Genomic DNA, 20,733 nt, shown 5'->3' with positions numbered 1-20,733 from the left:
CTCCCTGTCTGAACTTTCAGAGAAACTTGCTGCAGCTGCTGCGTATTGATTATGCTTTAGTCAGGGAATATATCAGGGAATTATTTTGGGGGTGCTTCAGGATCAGCTCAGGTCTTTTTTCTTTAGGAATTTTAGGCATTTAGTTAGCACTGATTTTAAGGTTTGTTGTCATTTCATACAAAGTAAATTAATGGATTCATCTTTACTAAATTCAATTTTGCATCACTTTTAAGAGCTCTCGCTATAATTCTTATGCTAGATCCCAATTTTTTCATTAATATTTTAATATTTTGTAATGTCAAATATCTGAAATACATATTTTGAAACTCTTAAAAAATAATTGAAATATATATTCAAAATTGGTTTTTGGAATACTAATTGATATCGGTTTGTTCTTGATCTACAAAACAAGGTAGAAATAAAAATTGATGCTAGTTAATTACACTTTACGGAATCATTTTCTATAGTATTCTTATTAGTTATTGAAATAACGATTTAATTTTTATATTATATTATTATTATTTTTTGAATTAACAAATATTTTTATATAGTATTATTATTATTATTTAATGAAATATCGATTGCAATTCGTTAATGAAATAAGACATGTCAGAATGTCTATAGCAATTTTCTATATTAATTTGTAATTTTATCATTTAGTTGCTTCAACTTTGACAGTTACTTTCTTCCTCTCTCTCTCTCTCTCAGTCTCAGTCTCAGTTTCTATCTCTTTTCTTGCATTTCGCGGATCCGATTTGTGATTCGTTGTGACGTGTAAATGATTTTCTATGGTTGCGAGTGCGTGAGTGATTTTTGTTGTTTGATGATGCTCCCATTTCTTCTTTATTTTTTATTTTGGCAGCCTGGGAATGTTGTGGGCTGAATGGGCCAGTCGAAAACTCGCGATTCATTTATCATGAACAGGCGGAGAGAGTACAGGATATGTGACAGGATGTGACTAGGCACAAATGATTTGATTTGTTGTGGCCGGTCGCAGCATCCGAGCGGCAGGACAATGGCAGTAAAAAACTGAGAAGCCGAAACACGTAACGAATGCACAGGAACAGAAGCAGAAGCAGAAGCAGGATATGCAGCTGGTCGCGGGTTGTGAGACGGGGGGGAAAAACGATTGACGGCGACCACAAGTTCGCGCCCATGTTGCGGGTCTGGTAATCCTTTAACGGCATCGGCATCGGAAGCGACATCAACATAAACAAACAACAAACTGCATGAGGCCAGCGTGCGAAACTGACCTCTTCATTATGTATGTCAATGTCCTGAAGGACGACAACGGCAACGACAAAGACGACGACGACGACGACCATCTTCTGTGGGTCAGGCTCGATGGCGGTTCACTGAACTGGAAAATTATGCAACGCTCGACGCGATGAGGATTAGCGATCGTTCTTACAGGACACGAACGAAGAAGGGAACTTTAGGCTGACCCCTTTTGTCCAACTGCAAATCAAATCAAACGAAAACAAATCAACAACCCGAATCTGAATCTGAATCTAAATCCGAACCCGAGCTTGTTTTTATTGCTTTGTGTCGGACAATTGATTTTGTGACATCAATTTTGGTGTAAACAGCTTTGGTCAGCTTCCAATTTCGTGTTGTCTCAATTCTTTTAGAATTTAGAATTGAGTTGTCCGTTTATCGAGTCCATATGTCCCATAATAAATCAGCACAGCGCATAGATCAACCCAACAATAGATCAACCCATAAATGTCGCTCATATGACATACTTAGAAGCAAGAAAATGCAGCCCTATTTTTCTACTACTTCGATTTGTTCACATTTCTGCTTTGACATATTTGTATTGTAATTATTATTATTATTTCTTATTACAATTCCTTATTGAAATATTTTAAAACTCTTTAACTTTTACAGCTTTTAAATAAAAGTGTAGGAAATGCTTTTTTTTTAACAACTAGATTCATAAAATATTCTAAAAGTATGCAAATATTCTATAATTTTAAATTAATGGGTCCTTCTTGTAGAAGAAGTTATTATCATTACAAGTGTTATAACTAAAATTTCCAAAATAATAATTATTAATTTCTATTTAGTCATAAAGTTATGCTTATTATTTTCACAACTTGGTTGCTTATTTATTATTTGCAATATTGTTAAATTTTCGATGAATAAGGATTAAAATCTTTTCTACAATTTGAAGAATAATAAGAAGAACACATCTTAAAGAAGTAATTAATTTATGAAGATTAAAGATATCAAACAAATTATTGAAATATTTTGTAAAGTCAAATATTTGAAATATTTTAAAACGCTTTAACTTTTATTACGATTGCAATACTGCTTTTAAATAAAAGTGTAGGAACTGTTTTTTTTTTTAACAAGTAGATCCTTTAAATATTCTAAATTTATGCAAATATTCTATAATTTAAATTAATGGGTCCTTCTTGTAGAAGAAGTTATTATATAATACTCTGAAGACCTTTGTTGCTCTAGCTCATCTAGTTAGTAGTTAGTATATAAAGACTTTACTAAAGATCGTGAACAGTTTTTCTCTTAGCAATTTAATAACTTAAATTACTTTTGTATTATCAAATATATGAAATATTTTCAAAATTAAACTTTACTTACAATTAAAATAGAGAATTATTAAAATCAGGTGTTGAGAAAGTCTTATTTCAAATATTCGAAGAGCAAAATCCCACATTCGGAATAGTTTTTTTTTTTTAAATCTTTCGAACTGGAGCACAACATTTGCCTAAGGATTTTTAAGGATTTTATTATGTTAAAGTTGTGAAGCGATGTATTGTGATTTATATGACAGCTAGTAAACCCTTTAGGCTGTGAAAGAGAGAGAGAGAGAGAGAGAGAGATGAGGTGAGTGTGAAAGAGATGGAACATAAGACGAAGCGAATCGGAAGTGTTGCATTGAAATTTGTGCAATTTTATAGTACGTACGTATGTGTGTGTGTGTGTGTGAGTTTATTTGCAATGTTTTTGGATTCGCGGGATTCGGGATCCGGGATCAACCCTTTTGGTGGGTCTTCTGATTGCTGCGCTGCGGTGGTTGTCAGCTGATTTTAAACGTATTAACCCATGACCGCTTTAGCCATTGTTTATTGCCTAATTTGCGGTTAAATTTTTGATTTTGCCACAATGATTTCATTTGTGAATTTCACAATTTTTAGACAGATTGAGATTTATGAGTGTGCGAAACATTTTTGTTTTGTGTTTTCAGTTTTCTGTTTTTTTTTTGGCGCGCTGTGCAGTGATGAGGAAAAATGCAAAATGAAAAGAGAGCAGAGTTGAGGCATAAGGAAAGAACCAAGGCAAGGAATTATATAGAGAGCGCATTTATCATGGACTGTGGTCGAGTGTGCTGTTGTTGGGTTCTGTTCTATTATCGCTGCACTGCGATCTGCTAATGACCTCGGCAGAAAATCAATTAAATATTGGGGGGGAAAAGAAAAAACAACAAGAACGCAAATGGAACTAAAATGTTTACATGTAATGACCCCCGACCACCCGGTAAAAGCAAAAACCAAACTCAAACCCGAAGCACTGACCCCTTGGGAGTGTGTGTGAGTGTGTGTGTGAGTGTGAGTGCTAGCAACCCTCTGAGCTTGTGATCCTTGAACCGATCAGCAACAGAACAGAGTTCATAATGATAAACTGTCAAAAGTGCAGCAGCGTTAGTAGATGCATATCGACATCGGAAGGACCTCGAACCCACGCGTCTATCACATTAACACAGCGAACACCGAACGGGAATGGGAATGGGAACGGGAACAGGAGCAAGAACAGTAGCAAGAGGGGGAAGGGAGGAGAAGGAGGAGGAAGCGGAGGCCACGTCGATTGGAAACTTTATGACATTTGCCACTCGCTTTTGTTTTTTGCCTTTTGTAATCAGCGGGTTAATTTCGCTTCGGTTTTACCTCTAATTTTGCCTCCCTCTCTCTTCTCAACTTTTGTGTTTTTTACGACTCTACCACAAAAAAAAAAAGAGAAATTCGTTGCACGTTGACAGTTTTCAATTAGGTTTACATATCGACAATGTTGCAGCGGCTGCTGCTGCTGTTGTGTGTGGCATGTTGCATTGTCATTTCGTGTGGCAGGAAGTGCGCAACTTGCTTTCATTTCACTTTCGACATTAATGACACAGATTGTCATCAGTGGCAACAACAACAACAACAAACGATCATTAGGCCCACAGAACGCAAACACATAAAATCAAAGTCCAAACATGTCACGAAACTTGCTACAAAGGTCAATTTATTTCATTTGATTAAAGTTGTGGCAGGTGTCAACTCAGATGGTGTTATATTTGCTGCCACTAATTTGTGATTACCTTTAATAAAATTATATTTAATGAATAAGAGAACAGCAAGGAGTAGAAGTCTTGCTAAAGGCTTCATAAAGTTAATGAACATCTTCACAGTTTTTTTTTAAGTATTGATTTAGCAAATACTAAAGTGATCTTAAGAAATCTTTTTTTTTTTTGGTATGCCTAAAATTTAGATACTCTGATTAAAGAGAAAGATACTTGCTAAGTTTTATACTAATTTAACTAGCCAAAAGATAGGTTTACTTTTTTCCTCCTTTCTATTCCCTTTAAAGTAAAGTCTAGCTTCTGAGTTTCAAATAAATGAATTCAGTAAAAAAACTACTGAGATCGTTTGATCAAATTTAAATATTTTTACGAATATTTACTTTAAAGTATGCGTTAAGATTTCAACTATTTCGGGGGGTTTTTTTTTACCACAAAATTCGAATTTCTGCGAACGAATTTATGATATAAAAAGTTAGATTTGTTATAAGCGAATCTTTCATGAAATTTTGTCAGAAGTTGAGATCGTCTTTAGAGTTTTACTGAAGTAATGAGCAAACATTAAACTGACCGTAACGTAATTTAGATCATCTGATCTAAATATTGAACATTTTTATAGCCAGCTAGAAGTCAGGCTCTCTTTTTTTTTTATTTATTTATTATATTAACATCTAAAATGAAATACTTCATTTAATTCACAGAAAAGAGAGTGCTGGCTGCTTTCGATTCTGTTCTCTTTTTTTTGTTCTATTCTCTTCAAAAGTGATATCTAGGTTCTGAGTTACAAGAAACTTTCTGTCACTAAAAATATCGGTTGCTAAAATCTAAAACATTTTGTTTATTCCAATTCTAATTACAACTAAGAATATTAATATTTAAGTATGATTTAGCATTTCTGTTATTTCAAAGTATTTTTTTTTCCAACAAAGTTAGATTTGTTATAAGCGAATCTTTCTTGAAATTTTGTCAGAAGTTGAGATCGTCTTTAGAGTTTTACTGAAGTAATGAGCAAACATTAAACTGACCGTAATTTAGATTACTTGATCAAATAGAGAATCTTTTTTCAAACGTTCAAGATCGGTTGCTAAAATCTAAAACATTTTGTTTATTCCAATTCTAATTACAACAAAGAATACTAATATTTAAGTATGATTTAGCATTTCTGTTATTTCAAAGTATTTTTTTTTCCAACAAAATTCGATTTGTTCTGAGAGAAACTTTCTTGAAATTTGCCAGAAGTTGAGATCGTCTTTAGAGTTTTACTGAAGTAATGAGCAAACATTAAACTGACCGTAATTTAGATTACTTGATCAAATAGAGAATCTTTTTTCAAACGTTCAAGATCGGTTGCTAAAATCTAAAACATTTTGTTTATTCCAATTCTAATTACAACAAAGAATACTAATATTTAAGTATGATTTAGCATTTCTGTTATTTCAAAGTATTTTTTTTTTCCAACAAAATTCGATTTGTTCTGAGAGAATCTTTCTTGAAATTTGCCAGAAGTTGAGATCATCGCTTCCTTCCTTATTACAGTTTGTAATTTACTAGCAACCAAGTAGATTCTCTTCTTAGAAGCAATGTTGAGAATTCGGATCCCATGATGGAATCGAGCTGTCGCTCTGGCCGCCGGCTAATCAATTACGTCGCTGAGCGCTGAGAAAGAAGGGTTAGACGTTGCGTAATACTCAATAAAGTTTGAAATTTTATTCAAATTTAATTGCAGGCATGCATTAATTTGCTTTCGGTTCCTCAAGACCTTTAACTGGGAACCTGATCGCGGCCCGCTGTCAAACGTTTGACAAACTTCCAAAAACAGCGACATTCTGACATTTGATGTGCGTTTTCGTTTTCGTTTTCATCTACGTTTCGTTCCTCCTCAGTCCCGTTTCGTTATGTTTAGCTCTCAATTTGCATTTTCCAAAAACACCGCCGGGGGTTAGTTTTCTTGGTCTTTGTGGCCAAGTTGCTTGCGGTTGGGATGCGCGATCGCCAGTCGCGAGTTTCCACCTTGGAAAGACAATAAAATGTTACGTTGTTCTTGATCTTCACCCTCCTCCTTCCTCCTTTTAACCCCACACACCCTTTGCGCGCTCTTTTCCACGGGTGGAAAATGAAAACAGGCTGAAATGAAAACGCATTTGATTTGTGAAAATTTCGATTTACTTTTCGGGGCATTTTTTGGGTAATTTTCTTTACAATTAAATATGTAAATGCCGCTAAACGTTTAGCGTTTTCTTTTCAAAAGGCCTTTGTTATTGTCATTCACACAGATTAGCCTCCGGGTGCAATACATTGTCCTTGGCCTTGATCCTGGTCGCGGCCTCGCGGTTCTATATCTTTGCCCTACCCTGCCCCTGCCCCTGACCGTGCTTTCTATTTGTCCAACTCAGCTCTCTGACCCTAAAGAGACAATGCCTAAGTTGATTAGATTGCTTATGAACGCATCTTCGTTTTGGAAATATTTTAATGAGGTTTTTTTTTGATAATAATTCTTTTTTTTGTCAGGTTTGGTATTTAAAGTTGATTAAAATTGAATAAAATGTGAATAATATAAATGTTATAAATCAAACTTTTAATGAGAATGCAATAATTAGTGTAATTAGAGTGTATTGTGTTACACTCTACTTTTTAACACCAGCTCTTCGGTTCCATTTGAATAGAAAGTTGATTTAGGTTGCCATTTAAATGCAGCGTAAAATACCAGAAAAAGAGAACACATAAACTATGCGCTCTCTTGCCAAAGCTTTTGCGCCAGGTGGCAACATTGGCGTACAGTGTTGGGTAACGTGTGTTTGACAATTGTTTAATTGACAGAAAAAAAAGTTTTTATAGAACAAATTGTCATTTTGGGCGAGTGTCAAATGTGAACGAACAATCACATTTTTTCACCAGAGATTTGCACATTTCTTTTATCGCCGCATGTAAGTTTTGCCATCAATGCAACGTCAGTCAAACATGCAGCAAGTTGAAGCGGCACAACAACAATTTGAATGCAGAGCTCCACGCGGTATTTTCTATAATGGCACCTGGTACAATACGGAAGCGTTGCAGCAGCTACCAAGTTGTGTGCTGCCCGAGACGCAGTGGCAACAACAACAACAACAACAACAACAACAACAACAGTATGCGCATGCCACTTTGCAACCAGGGCTGCATTTGCAACAGGGACTGCAACTAGTTGTGGCTGAAGTATCGCCTCAATTGCCATTGCAATCATCACGTTCTCATCATCAACTATGCAGCTGTGAGAGGGGGCAGCCGTTGTCCATGATGCACGGTCAATGCACGCATCAATGCAACTATGAAGCTGTGATCGAGCAACAGCAACAGCAACAGCATCTGCAGCAGTTAACAGCACAACACATACAAACTCCTTTAATGCAGCCATTGCCGCAGCAGTTTCACCAAGAATTGCAACAGCAGGTGGATCAACAGCAGCAGCCACAATATTTTATACAGCAGCAATTCGAGTTGACGCATTTAAATCAGCAACAGCAATGGTGTTACTCAACTCAAGTGCAAGCCACAGACTCGCCTCAGCAGGAGATACAACAAGAGCTGCCTCAACAAGAGTTGCAACTGCAGCAACAGCAACATTTCATACATCAGCAACATTCATATCAGCAACATTTCATACAGCAGCAACATTCATATCAGCAACATTTCATACATCAGCAACATTCATATCAGCAACAGCACTTCCAGCAGCAGCTACCTCAACAGCAGTTGCAACTTGAGCTGCAGCAGCAGCAACATTTCATGCAGACGCAATTGGAGCCACATCAATTGCATCAACAGAATTCTAATCAACAACAGCTGCAGCTGCAGCAGCAATATTGCTACTCAGTGGAGAAGGAGATACAACAACAACTAACTCAACAGCAATTGGAGTCTCAGGAGTTGCAACAGCATGAACAGCATTCAAATCAGCAAGAGCAGCAGCAATGTTGCTACTCAACTCAATTTCAGCAGCAGCAGCAGCTTCAACAGCAGTTGGAACATCAAACTCAATCTCAACAACAGCTTCAGCAAGCTCAACTACAGCAGCAGCAGCAATTAGAGTCTCAGCAGTTGCAACAGCATCAACAGGATTCAAATGAGCATCAGCAATTGGAGCAATGTTGCTACTCAACTCCAGTAGAGTCCCCGCAGAAGGAGATGCAACAACAACTAACTCAACAGCAATTAGAGTCTCAGCAGTTGCAACAGCATTCAAATGAGCAACAAGAGCAAAAGGATTCGGAGCAATGTTGCTACTTAACTCAAGTGCAAGATACACAGACTCCACAGCAGCAGATGCAGCAAAAGTTGGAACAGCAACCTCCAGCTGAACAACAGTTCCAGCAGCAGCCACATTTCGTGCAGCAGCAATTAGAGTCTCAGCAGTTGCAACAGCATCAACAGCAGCCATGTTGCCACTCAACTCAATTGGAGCAGCAGCTTCCACAGCAACTGCAGCAACCTCATCCACAGCAGCAACAGCAACAGCAACCACTGATCTGTCAGCAGCAACAGCAACCACTGATCTGTCAGCAGCATTATCTACCAGACCAAACCAATAACTATCGCCCACAATCATCGTCAACGACACCAACATCGTTTCCGTCATCGCCATCGAGCATTTTAACGCCGCAGCCTGTCAACGATCCTAAAATTATCGAGCTCGATATGTCATCCTTAAGCAAAGTTCACATAACTCGTACATTCGGCAGGCTGGTGATTTCCATCTACAGACAGACTGAACTCGATGATGAGCCGCCCAATCGCGTGATCATCAATGGGCAAGTGCTCAGCAGCGATGACAGCTCCAATGGACAATCAATGAGACAATTGTATGTCAATTCAGCAACTCAAACGCCAACAGAGGAGGAGATACAAACCGAGGTGAGTAGAAGAGTGAATTCAACGTAGATAAACAACTTAACTGACAGCAACTTCAAAACTATATTGCAGACTTCAATGAGCACAGGTGCCAGCGATGAAGCCGATCTAGAGGAGCTTCTTCAATATACGACGGCAGCTGTAGCGACAGTGAATCAATCAAAGTCCAATGTACAAACTGAACCGGAGCAATTTCGTGCTCCGCGTCGTGTTGCCAAACAGCAGCAGCCGATGCTGCAGCACAATCCTCTCAAGAAAGCACCCAAATGGACAAAGCCAGCCAAGAGAATCGCAAGAGAGTTGCTGAATTCGCCAGAATCGAATAAAACATTGCTTAATCCAATTCAGCAAGAGAACGAGCAAATGCCGCAGGAAAATCCGAAAGGAATTCTGAAAAAGATCGAGGTGGTAAATTCAGAAACGATTCAAGTGTCAATGCTCCAGAAAGAGTCATCGACAAATTTGCAAAAGGTCGAGCAAATGCAGCAGCAAGAGTCTGGAAGAGTTCTGCGAAAGATCGAACAAGTGCAAGTGCCACAGAAAAGATCAGAAACAATTATACAAAAGATCGAGCAAGTGCAACTATCGGAGAAAAAGTCAACGACAAATTTGCATAAGATTAAAGAAAAGGAAATGCTACAGGAACACAATTCGAACACAATTTTGGAAAAGATCGAGAAAACAAATCTGCAAAAGATCGAACAAATACCAATACAGCAGAAGGATTCTGGAAGAATTCTGCAAAAGATCGATGCAGTGGGAGTGCCACAGAAAGAGCCAAGGACAAATCTAAATAACATCAAAGAAAAGCAAATGGCACAGAAGAAGCCGGAAACAATTCTGCAAAAGATCGAACAAATGCCATTGCCACAGAATGAGCAAAAGATCGGACAAATACAGCAGGAAAAATCTGAAAGAGTTCTGCAAAAGATCGATGTAGTGCAAATGCCACAGGAAAAGCCGACAACAGACAAAGTTAAAACAAAATCAGATTCTGACTCTAACAATTTAGACAATTTGATTAAGCAAACAGCACTTGGAATTGGAGGATCACAGCAACCACAACTTGCTTTGGGGCAACAAGATCGAGAGGAGGAGTGGCCAGAGTTGAGTGTTCAGCAAGCAACGCCATCGGCACGATTGCGCAAATCACAGTCTTCGCCTCAACCGATTGTCAATCAAAAATGCAACGGGATGCGCAGTCCGCCTTCATTTCCCGATGATTATCCCATCGGTGAACCCAAATTGCCGCAATCGATATTCAAGCAAATGTATAAAAGGAAATCAAGTCAATCAAAAACCATCGAGCAATCGACGAAGCAAGAGACTCCTCCGTTACGATCACAGTCTGTGGACAATGTTAAACGATCATGGAATATTAAAACTTATCAACGGATGAATCATAATTCCGACGAGTGTCCACAGTCGAACGCCATTCGCCAGATTCGTTCTCCAACAAGAAAGTATCAATCAGCACAGAGTTCTCAATCGTTAGTCAATCAACAAAAAAATTTAACAAGATGTCAACAAGGCGCTACTAAACCAATAGCAATGAAATGCCGATCTAAAGCTCAATTGATAGCAGTTCATCAATCAGATGTCAATCAAGCAGCAACTCGAAATGATCAAGTTGTTAACCAACCAAAGTCCTCAAGCAATCAAGCATCAATTCAGTCTGGAAACCAAAAACACAAGTCAACACCCAAGGCTATGTCGAAAGAAAAGTCGGAACAACAATCAAACGTCAATCAAACGGTAAACTTAAAATCGCCATCTATCCCAAGATTTGGCTTGGATGAATCGAAGACATCTAAGGCAATAACTGATCAACCCAAGAAGAAGTCAAACGCCAATCAAGCAACTGACGCCAAAGAAAGTGAAGTGCATCAATCGATGAATCTATCAGCTGGCAATGAAAAGCCATGCTCCGAATCTGTAAACCAACCTGAGGTATCTTTAAATCCGGAGATGGATAACGACACAAAGCCTTCAACGTCTCAGAATGTAGAAGCTCTTGTGATTAGGAAGACGAATAATGGTAGAAAACAAAAGACACAAATGAGCAAATTCGAACGCAAGGCGCTGCGTCGCGAGTTGCAGAATGTGCAACTGGCTGCCCGAAAGTCCGAGGAGAACTCTCAGACCACGGAAGAAGTGCTCCAACCAGTGGAAGTACAGCATGATGTGGAGGAAGTTAAGAGGAATCAGCAGTCCACCGAAGTAGATCAACATTTGAAGGACATTCCGCAGCCTATGGAATTGGAAAGTTCCGATGAAATCAAACCCAAGGAGGAGCCGAAAGAAACTGAACCGAGTGACGAGGATCCAGAGCTCAATAATCCGTTGCTTAGTGGCGTTAGCTGTAAGATAATGCGTGGTCACATCCTGAGAATAGCCAAAAAGATCAATAGTCTTTAAAAGAAATATCGGGATATTCAATTGTAACGAACATTTAAAGCGGGAAAAGAGGATAACAAGCAACTAATGTGATAACTTAATGTGAATCGACAGCTTTAAGCAAACGATGTTTTCTTTTTGTTACAATGTGCCATATTTACAAAAAGTTAACTTGCCTATCCCAATAAAAATAGATCTCAGATTTACAATTGAACTGAAATGTTGCAATCTACATGATTATTTCAATAAAATTCTATACTTGAATAGCTTTTTCTCTTTAATACTTACATATACATATAAAGTATATATAAATTCAAGAGTTTTGCAAGTGTTCATTTGTAAATTGTTTCAATTGTCCATGCTTAACCGAGTTTTAACGTTCGTAAAGTGTTGAAGTTTTGGAGTCTCAAGTGTTTTCCACTGATCCTCAGAACAAATAGCGATTTGGAATGGATTGTAAATCTCAGTTTGCATTGTCTAAGTATTTAATTTTCTTCTAGTTACTTGGGTTCAGGTGTGGCTGCACTAATTAACTGTCGAAAGGATTTCCAACGCCTACTGTTTCGGTAGTTTGCTATTGATTTACGATCGCTCGTCTACCTGCTCATTAGCATAAGCTGACGGCGCACCTGAGTCTGAGTCTGAGTCTTTGTGAACTGTTGCGTGTGGCAAAGACCTTAATGAATGAATCAGTTCTTCGTCTCTCATTCAGTTGTCTCATTCAACTTGCTGCAGACGATATTCTAATTCTAATCCTTTGGCTTAGCTCATTGGAATCTTGCTTTCGTATTGCCACAGCTTGTGACAATCTTGCGACAATCTTGTTCGGGTCCAAACAAAAAAGGTGTTGGATATCCTTTCTTCTCCTCTCCTTTCCTTTCCTTTCCTTTCCTTTCCTTTCCTTTCCTTTCCTTTCCTTTCCTTTCCTTTCCTTTCCTTTCCTTTCCTTTCCTTTCCTTTCCTTTCCTTTCCTTTCCTTTCCTTTCCTTTCCTTTCCTTTCCTTTCCTTTCCTTTCATTTCATTTCATTTCATTTCTGGCCCGAACTGCAGCTGTGCAAGATGCATTTGCAGATGTCCGTAGATATAGAATACTATTTGTAAATGGCTTAGGATGTTCGCACTCGCCATTGTTGCAGCATCTTAAGATCTAAGATCTACAAATATCCGTTCCACTGCCACTGTCCGTAAATCCCAACTCAAAACTGTCATAAGCATAAGACTAACTGCTCGGTGTTGGACTCTGGACAGATTTCTCCTTTTTAACCAAACATAATTGCACTCTTTTGTTCGACACGCTTTATTTCATTCTAGCAAGTTCTCTCTTAACTCAATTTTGTTAAGCGATTTTAGCAAAATTTATTGAAATTACATCTACATGTAATTTCATTATTATTATACATTTTTCTTATTCTTATTCTATTATAAATTTTTATTTATTTTGTTTTTAAGTTTTATTAAATTATTTAATCTATTTCAAGTTAATTGTTTTTTGTTTTTCTTTTACCTTTTTTTATTAATTATTTATTTCATTTCATTATCGACATCCTATTATACATTTTTTTTGTTTTTTATTTAATTGTTGAAGTTCTTTAAAATTTATTGTTTTATTTACTTTTATTTATTTAATTTCTTTACATTTTATCTCATTTTATATTTAACTTTGTTTCATTTCATTTTTTTATTTAATTTTTTATTTTATTTTATTTCATTCAAATTTATTTAATTTCATTACAACTTATTTCATTTCATTTCTTTGAAATACATTATAGATATTGTATTATAAATTTTTATTTATTTGGTTTTTAAATTTTATTAAATTATTTAATCTCTTTTAAGTAAATTGTTTTTTTTTTTCACCTTATTTTATTAATTATTTTTTTCATTTCATCATAGACATCATATTATACATTTTTTTTGCTTTTTATTTAATTGTTGAAGTTCTTTAAACTTTATTGTTTTATTTACTTTTATTTATTTAATTTCTTTACATTTTATCTCATTTTATACTTCAATTTGTTTCATTTCATTATATTTTATTTTATTTCCTTCAAGTTTATTTAATTTCATTCCAACTTATTTAATTTCATTTCTTTCCATTCTATGTTTTTATTTTATTTTATCTCATTATTTTGTTTTTATTTAAGTCAAAGAAGCAATTGTTGACATTGAATAGCAATAAATTAGAATCAAAACTTTTATTTTATTAATTATTTATTTTATTTCATTATAGACATCCTATTATACTTTTTGGCTTATTATTTGGTTTATTGTTTTATTTACTTTTATTTATTTAATTTCTTTACATTTTATCTCATTTTATATTTAACTTTGTTTCATTTCGGTTCATTATATTTTATTTTATTTCATTAAAATTTATTTAATTTCGTTCCAACTTTTTTCATTTCATCTCTTTCCATTCTATGTTTTTATTTATTTTTGAATAGCAATAAAATAGAATCAAAGTTTTTAAATGCCTTGCAGTTATCAATTTTAAACTAAAGACAAAATCATTTGAACTATTAGTTCAAATTGAAGAATATTAGATCATTTGTCTACTATGCCAGAAATATGTTAATATAGTCCCAGAATCTTATAGACTTATATATTATTTTGTTCTCCCCTCCTCGACTGCAATTGTGAAGCACTCTAATTGCGGAGTCAGTTGGCATACTGAAGAGTTAATGGCTTTCCAATAAGAGAGAGTGTCTTTAGTTTAAACAGAGTCCGACTAAAATTGGCTCAACTCTTCGAGGCGAGTGTCGAGTGTCAGCTGCGAGGGCCACGTGGCCACGTTTACCGTACCGTGTGTGTGCCACCGAGTTGCAAGTTGCAAGTTGCAACCTCAATTTGGGCACATCAAACGGGCGACTAACTCATCTAATTGAGCCGCGACCTTTTAGTGCTGAACCATAGCGCTAGTTTTATCGCTAATTGCCATCGAAGTTGTTCTTCTAGGTTTTTCGTTGTTTGTATTTTCTTTTTTTTGTACAATTTTGACTGCGTCATGTCACATGACGATTTTTAAGCACACTTGCAAACACTTATGGCATAAAACAACAGCTAAGAAAAAACAAGTAGGAAAAAACTCACGCATATCGATGTCGTAAGAAACACATTGAAAGAGGGTGACAGAGGGAGGAAGGGAGGTGAGGAACGTTGATTCTGACGCCCGAAACTCAAATCGAACCCTTTCCCTTTGCCTTCAAATTTATTGCTCAATTTATATTTGCTTAGACTGCCAATAGTTCAATAATTCATAATGCGAGCCATGCAGCTATCGAATGTCCTGGGAGATTTGCATAAATGCCATTTGCATATACAGACTTCTTCGACTTCTTCGCCTTCTTCGAGAGCGAGATCAGAGTCGGCAGCTGTCGTCCTGCCCTCTCCTGCCCTCTCCTGCTCTTCTGTCCCGTTGTCCCGTCGTCGTCGTCCTTTGCCTCTTTGGCGCGCGAAAGGTGTGAGCCCATGTAATGGAAATAGATGCAAATGGAAATCTTTTCTTCAAAATGGTAAATTCCAAATGCAATATGGAAATCGAGATGGAGATGGAGAAGGAAAAATTGGGAATGAAATGAATGGTAATGGAAACTCCCTAGATGCCTAGGCCGCACTGTTTTTGTTTTTCCCATCTTGTTGTGATATGTAAGTTGATATATGATATTTGATTTTTGGCTGTCGTCTTGCCCCTCGACTTCTCTACTTCAACTTCAACTTCAACTCCAATTACGTGTCGCCCTCCGTCTAGATGAAGGTAGCTTACTCTACCATATTTTTCGCATTCGCAGCTTTTTTACTTTTTTTTTTGCAACAGCTGCTTGTCTCCTGAGTCGCTGACTCAGGCCAAAAAAAAAAAATAAAGGGTCCTGCGTCTATGCAAAATAGTTAAAACCCCGCCTGGGCGTTTAGTCAGGCCTATCGGCTTAGGCCCTGACTGACTGCCATATGCAAAGTCCACTAGACAGACTCGGGTGTTTTAACTTTAACTTTAACTTTAACCGAAGCGTAACGCACGCCACACGCTATAGCCTGGCAACCCTGGAGAGTTACCTTACTTGCTATCCTCCAGACAGAGCGAAACACTTCACTTCCATTGTAAATTTGTTTGCGAAATCAATTCGGAAAAAAAAAGTTGAGATCGAGGGTGACATTTTATATTGTTTTTTATGTGATAGTAGAGTGGGGGGAGGAGGGTAACTCTGAACTTAACCCTAACCCCTTGCATCTCTTTTGCATTCTCAAGGCGTTGAGCGTTGAGCGTCGTGCATTTTCTTCATTAGCGCAAATGCGGAAAATTGCAAAGGATACAAAATCTTAATCCATCCGCTCGTCATTTAAATTTTTGCGCACTTCAAGATAGGGTTGGGTAGTGTCAGGATCAGGGTCATACCCCAAGTTTAAGCTGTTTTCTTTTCTCTCACGGCTCTGCCGCAAATCCTATCGAAAGGGTTTTCACTCACTCACTCACTCACTCACTCTCGCGATCTCTGTCAAGTGAGCCGCACTTAATGAACTGCATAGCGCCCCTCTCAAGAAGATCTTCTAGATTTCTGCTCCGACAGTTTGCAATTGTTAAAATAATATTTTCGGTGACATGACAGTCAGAAGGGTAGTGCAAAAAAAAAAAACAAAAAAAGAAGCGAAAAGAATAGAACACAGTTTGGAAGAACAGAAAAAAATAACGACCTGACCCAGGCCCATAGATTTGCATTAATGATATGCTGCTGCAATGATGTGCCACATTTATCAGACTGACGTCTTATCCCGAAAAAAAACGAAGGTATCGCAGTAATTATTGCAACCCATCGATGCATGATGATGATATACTCTCTGATCTTCGCTCTAAAGGATGAAAGACATATGCAGATCAGTGTCTGCTCATTGATTGATCATCGTTTATCATTTATCACACAGAGCAGCAGCAGATATTATTCATTTTTCTGTTGGCAACAGTTCAATTAGCTTTTCCGAAATTTAAATGAAATTTTAATTAATTTTGCAATTCACTATGAGAAATTGAATTGGATATATTTTGAATGTGGTACTACATCGATATACCAAGTACAGCTTTCGGTATATCCATTTGGTATTTTTTATGAATAATACCTCACTATGAGAAACTGAATCGGATATATTTTGCGTTCCTTGGTATATTTTGAATGGGCTCGATATACCAAGTATAGCTTTCGGTATATAAATTTGGTATATTTTATGAATAATACCTCACTATGAGAAATTGAATCGGATATATTTTGCATTCCTTGGTATATTTTGAATGTGCTAGTATATCGATATACCAAGTATAGCTTTTGGTATATCCATTTGGTATATTTTATGAATAATACCTCACTATGAGAAATTGAATCGGATATTTTTTGCGTTCCTTGGTATATTTTGAATACTATATCGATATACCAATTACAGCTTTCGGTATATCCATTTGGTATATTTTATGAATAATACCTCAATGTTTTTTTTGAGCATACTCTACTGTAGCTTTCTTACTTGTTTATTATAATTTTTTTGCTCTCTTCTTGGCTGACAGCAGTTGCTTTGCATTTTGTTGAACATGTGGCCAAACAGCTCAACTGGTCAATGGATCAACTAGTCAACTAGTCAACTGCTCAATTGGTCAATTGGTCGATAGGTCGTTGAGCCAGCTCGTCGTTGACCTTTACACCTGCTGTCGAGAGCTGGCCAAATGCTGATGAGTGGTTAGAGCTGCAAATAACATGTTATATGAAGTGTGTTTTTGCCTTAAATTGGTCTCCTTTCTTTCGGTTTTTCGTCTTCGTCTTCGTTTTTATTTTCGGAGTTTCTCTCTTTTATGCGAGTGCGCGGGATGCGTCACAAACATTATAATTGGGGGCCAAGGATGTAGAGTAAACGGAGACGACAGGTTTTGCTTAACAACTATTGAGAATTTATGGCACGCAGAGCACAACAGGTGAAATTTGAGTTTAGTTTGTCGAAGGATACGGCTTGTTAGAGCCTTGCAGACTCGACTGAGGACTGAGGACTGAGGCTAGGACATGCATAGTTAGCGCCTTGATAATAATGGGCGTTATTAGGGATGCGATTACAAGATGCAACACAAAATATAACAACACAACACAAAAAAAAAAATACTGTCGAGCGACCCGCACGTCCAACACATCGGACGCAGGACATGCCAATCGAAAGTCCTTTCTTTCCTTTCCTCTCTTGACAGCACAGTCGCCATAACGGTTCTTGCTGACAGTGTCCTGCATACTTTCCTGCCAATACCCTATAAATATCGTTTATAAGCGGGTAGCAGCGATCTGATGAGGTTAAAAAAAATAGCAACAGAACTTTTGTCAATTGTGTTTAAAACACAAAAGTTAACGAATTTTGTGTACATTTTCTTAAAGTTTAATAACATTTATGAAAATATCAAAATTCAAAACAGTGATCAAATAACTTGGGCCTATATTCGTTGATTATAAAAAAATCAATGAATGTAGACTTGCATGTTCACATTTTCATATATATTATTAAATTAATTATGATATATAATATATGAAATTTGTATCATTAAAGGTATTTTAATTTGAAAAATGTTAATCAGCTGAAGTGTTGAACCTTTAAATTGATTTTGGGAGTATAGTAATTAAATCTTTTGAACTGATTTCAACGTAGGAACAGAACTGAACTAAATATGTTATACGTACAATTTATACTTTGGGAGGATAATTAAAGCTCATCTTAAAGGATTAACGATCTGCGATTCGTGCTCATCTACTAAATTTCAATACCATTACAAGGCTAAAATTATCAGAAAACTAATTAAAATTGGGAAAATTAGAAGTAAAGTCGCAACATTTAGCTTATTGAGAAAGTATATTTAATGTTGTAAACGTTGCTTTTATACGATGACTAATTATATTTCCATATTCTTAAGTTATAGATTATAAATATACCATATTGTAACTGTTAGTCGACACACGTGTTGAGGTTCTTGTATATGGTTTTTTCACATTTCCATATTCTTAAGTTATTAATTAAACACTTTGTAGAACTTTTTTCACATTTCCATTTTCTTAAGTTATAAATTCAAAACTTTGCAGAACTTTTTTCACATTTCCATATTCTTAAGTTATAAATTAAAAACTTTACAGAACTTTTTTCACATTTCCATATTCTTAAGTTATAAATTAAAAACTTTACAGAATCTATTTCACATTTCCATATTCTTAGGTTATTAAGTTATGAACTTTACAGGGTAACTGCTAGTCCACACATGTGTTGAGTTTGTTGTTGCACATGTTTACACATTTGCACGTCGAGGGACGTCGACTTCCTGACAACAAACGCGAGTCAAAGACAGATCGACAGGACATGCAGGACATGCAGGACCTAGCAGCAAGCAACCGCCCGCTCGTTTGCTTGATCGTTTGCAGTTTCGTTCTGTCCTGTCCTGTCCTGTCCTGTCCTGTGTTTGGGTTGTTTCATTGTTTTCGCCAGTTTTTGCAACTGTTTCGCCCGCGAATCGCGATGGCAATGCGGCGATAAGAGGCCGGAGGACAATGCCAGCCAGGGGAGTGGGGCAGGGACAGAGGCACGCGCAAGCGGGCGGCCAATCTCTCTCTCTCTCTCTCTATCACTCTCTATCTTTCTCGCCATGCACCTAGCGAGGGGAGTGAGAAAACAACAACAACAAAAAAAGTGCGGGTCGAAAGGTGCGTCAAGAGTTTCGACTCGACTCGACTCGACTTTTGTCACTCGCTGCAAAATCAAGCGGGTGCACTGCGTGTCTATTGAAGTACATAGATGGATTGGACTTTGTTGCGGATAGTGTAATGTTTGTTGCTGTTTCAATTTACAGAATTTACAGATACGTTTTGTGGCACTCGACACGAACGTTTAAATCGCAATTAGAGTTGAAAGTGTGCCCGCTTTTAATGGCCAACACATTTTCCACAATTTTCACAACAAAAGTGTGCCATCAAATGTGTAATGGGTTTTTCAATCTGCGAGTGAGAGATCATCGTTTTGCCATTGTCCAGATACCTCACACCTCACCTCTATTAACTGCAGCTCCCCCTCGTTCACTTTACAAAAGAGAGATAATAAGAGAAAGAGTGTGAAGTGTGCTAAATCTGTAGGGGCGTTTTCACTATAAATTCAATTGATCCCAAGCTGAACTCGATTGAATTGTATTACAATTGAGTTGTCTATTTTTAAGCACTTTCTAGAAATTATTGAACCCAATTCCAAAGTGTTTAACACATTTAATAATTGCATTTTCAGTTTGGGTTCTAGATTCGAATCTTTTACTGTCTGTAAAAGTTAGAAACCTAACTAACTATAGAATTTTTCGATATGTGCATAAAAACTATTATTATTTTGTTTTTTTAACATCGAAAAGTTCTTAACATATATCAAGATTTGCAATCTTCTTTCAAACTACAATAAAAACGTCTTGTTTAATCAAGATTTTAATCTTAAATTGCAAATTTGGCATCAAAATGTTGATTCAAGATTTTCAATCTTAAAAAGAAATAATAATGATTTTATTTATTTAAAAATTGTTCTTTTTAAGATCGAGAGCAATCTAGATTTTTTTTCTCTCTGTATGCATTTGAAAAATTAGAAATAAAGTCGCAACTTTTAGCTTATTATATTTTGTATTAGTTATTTGTAGTAGTTAGTTATATTACAATTTTGTTTTTAGATTATTAGTGAGCGCATTCTTTTTGAATAAATTGAAATTTATAGTTCCATGGTATTAAGAATTTTGACTACAACATTTGAACAGAATTTAAGTGACAACTGCGCTAGATGTTTTAAAGATTATTGTGCTGAACATTTTTCAATCTCCCTTTATACCATTAAGTGAACTTTAATCACCGGTTGTTGGTCATTAAAGTTAAAATTCATAAGTATCGTTGGTCACCTCGATTTCGAGCAGTTCATGTAGTTGAATTATAAACCGTTTCAATAACAATCTAAATAAAATTAAAGAGCTGCCTGTTAAATGAGACGGCAAGTCTGTGGAGTGGCAAGACAAGACGAGTTGCCTTGAGTTGCCTTGAGTTGAGTTGAGTTGAGTTGAGAGTCGCATCAGTGACAATGACAATGACGGGGAACAAAGAGGCCATCATTAGAGAACCAGATAATAATTGTGCAA

General features: G+C 36.6%; 1 protein-coding gene across 1 annotated transcript; it reads left to right on the top strand.

Annotated features, from left to right (window-relative positions):
- Nucleotides 1-7,258: 7,258 nt before the first annotated feature.
- LOC133848801 (uncharacterized) lies at nt 7,259-11,602 on the top strand. The gene is made up of 3 exons (XM_062284495.1): nt 7,259-9,187; nt 9,257-10,674; nt 10,969-11,602. The coding sequence occupies exons 1-3, from the start codon at nt 7,259-7,261 to the stop codon at nt 11,600-11,602; spliced, it is 3,981 nt and encodes a 1,326-aa protein (XP_062140479.1).
- The last annotated feature ends 9,131 nt before the right edge of the window (nt 11,603-20,733 follow it).

The sequence above is a fragment of the Drosophila sulfurigaster genome, chromosome X (genome assembly GCF_023558435.1).
Source record: "Drosophila sulfurigaster albostrigata strain 15112-1811.04 chromosome X, ASM2355843v2, whole genome shotgun sequence".
NCBI lineage: Eukaryota > Metazoa > Arthropoda > Insecta > Diptera > Drosophilidae > Drosophila > Drosophila sulfurigaster.
This window is presented reverse-complemented; position numbering and strand designations above follow the sequence as displayed.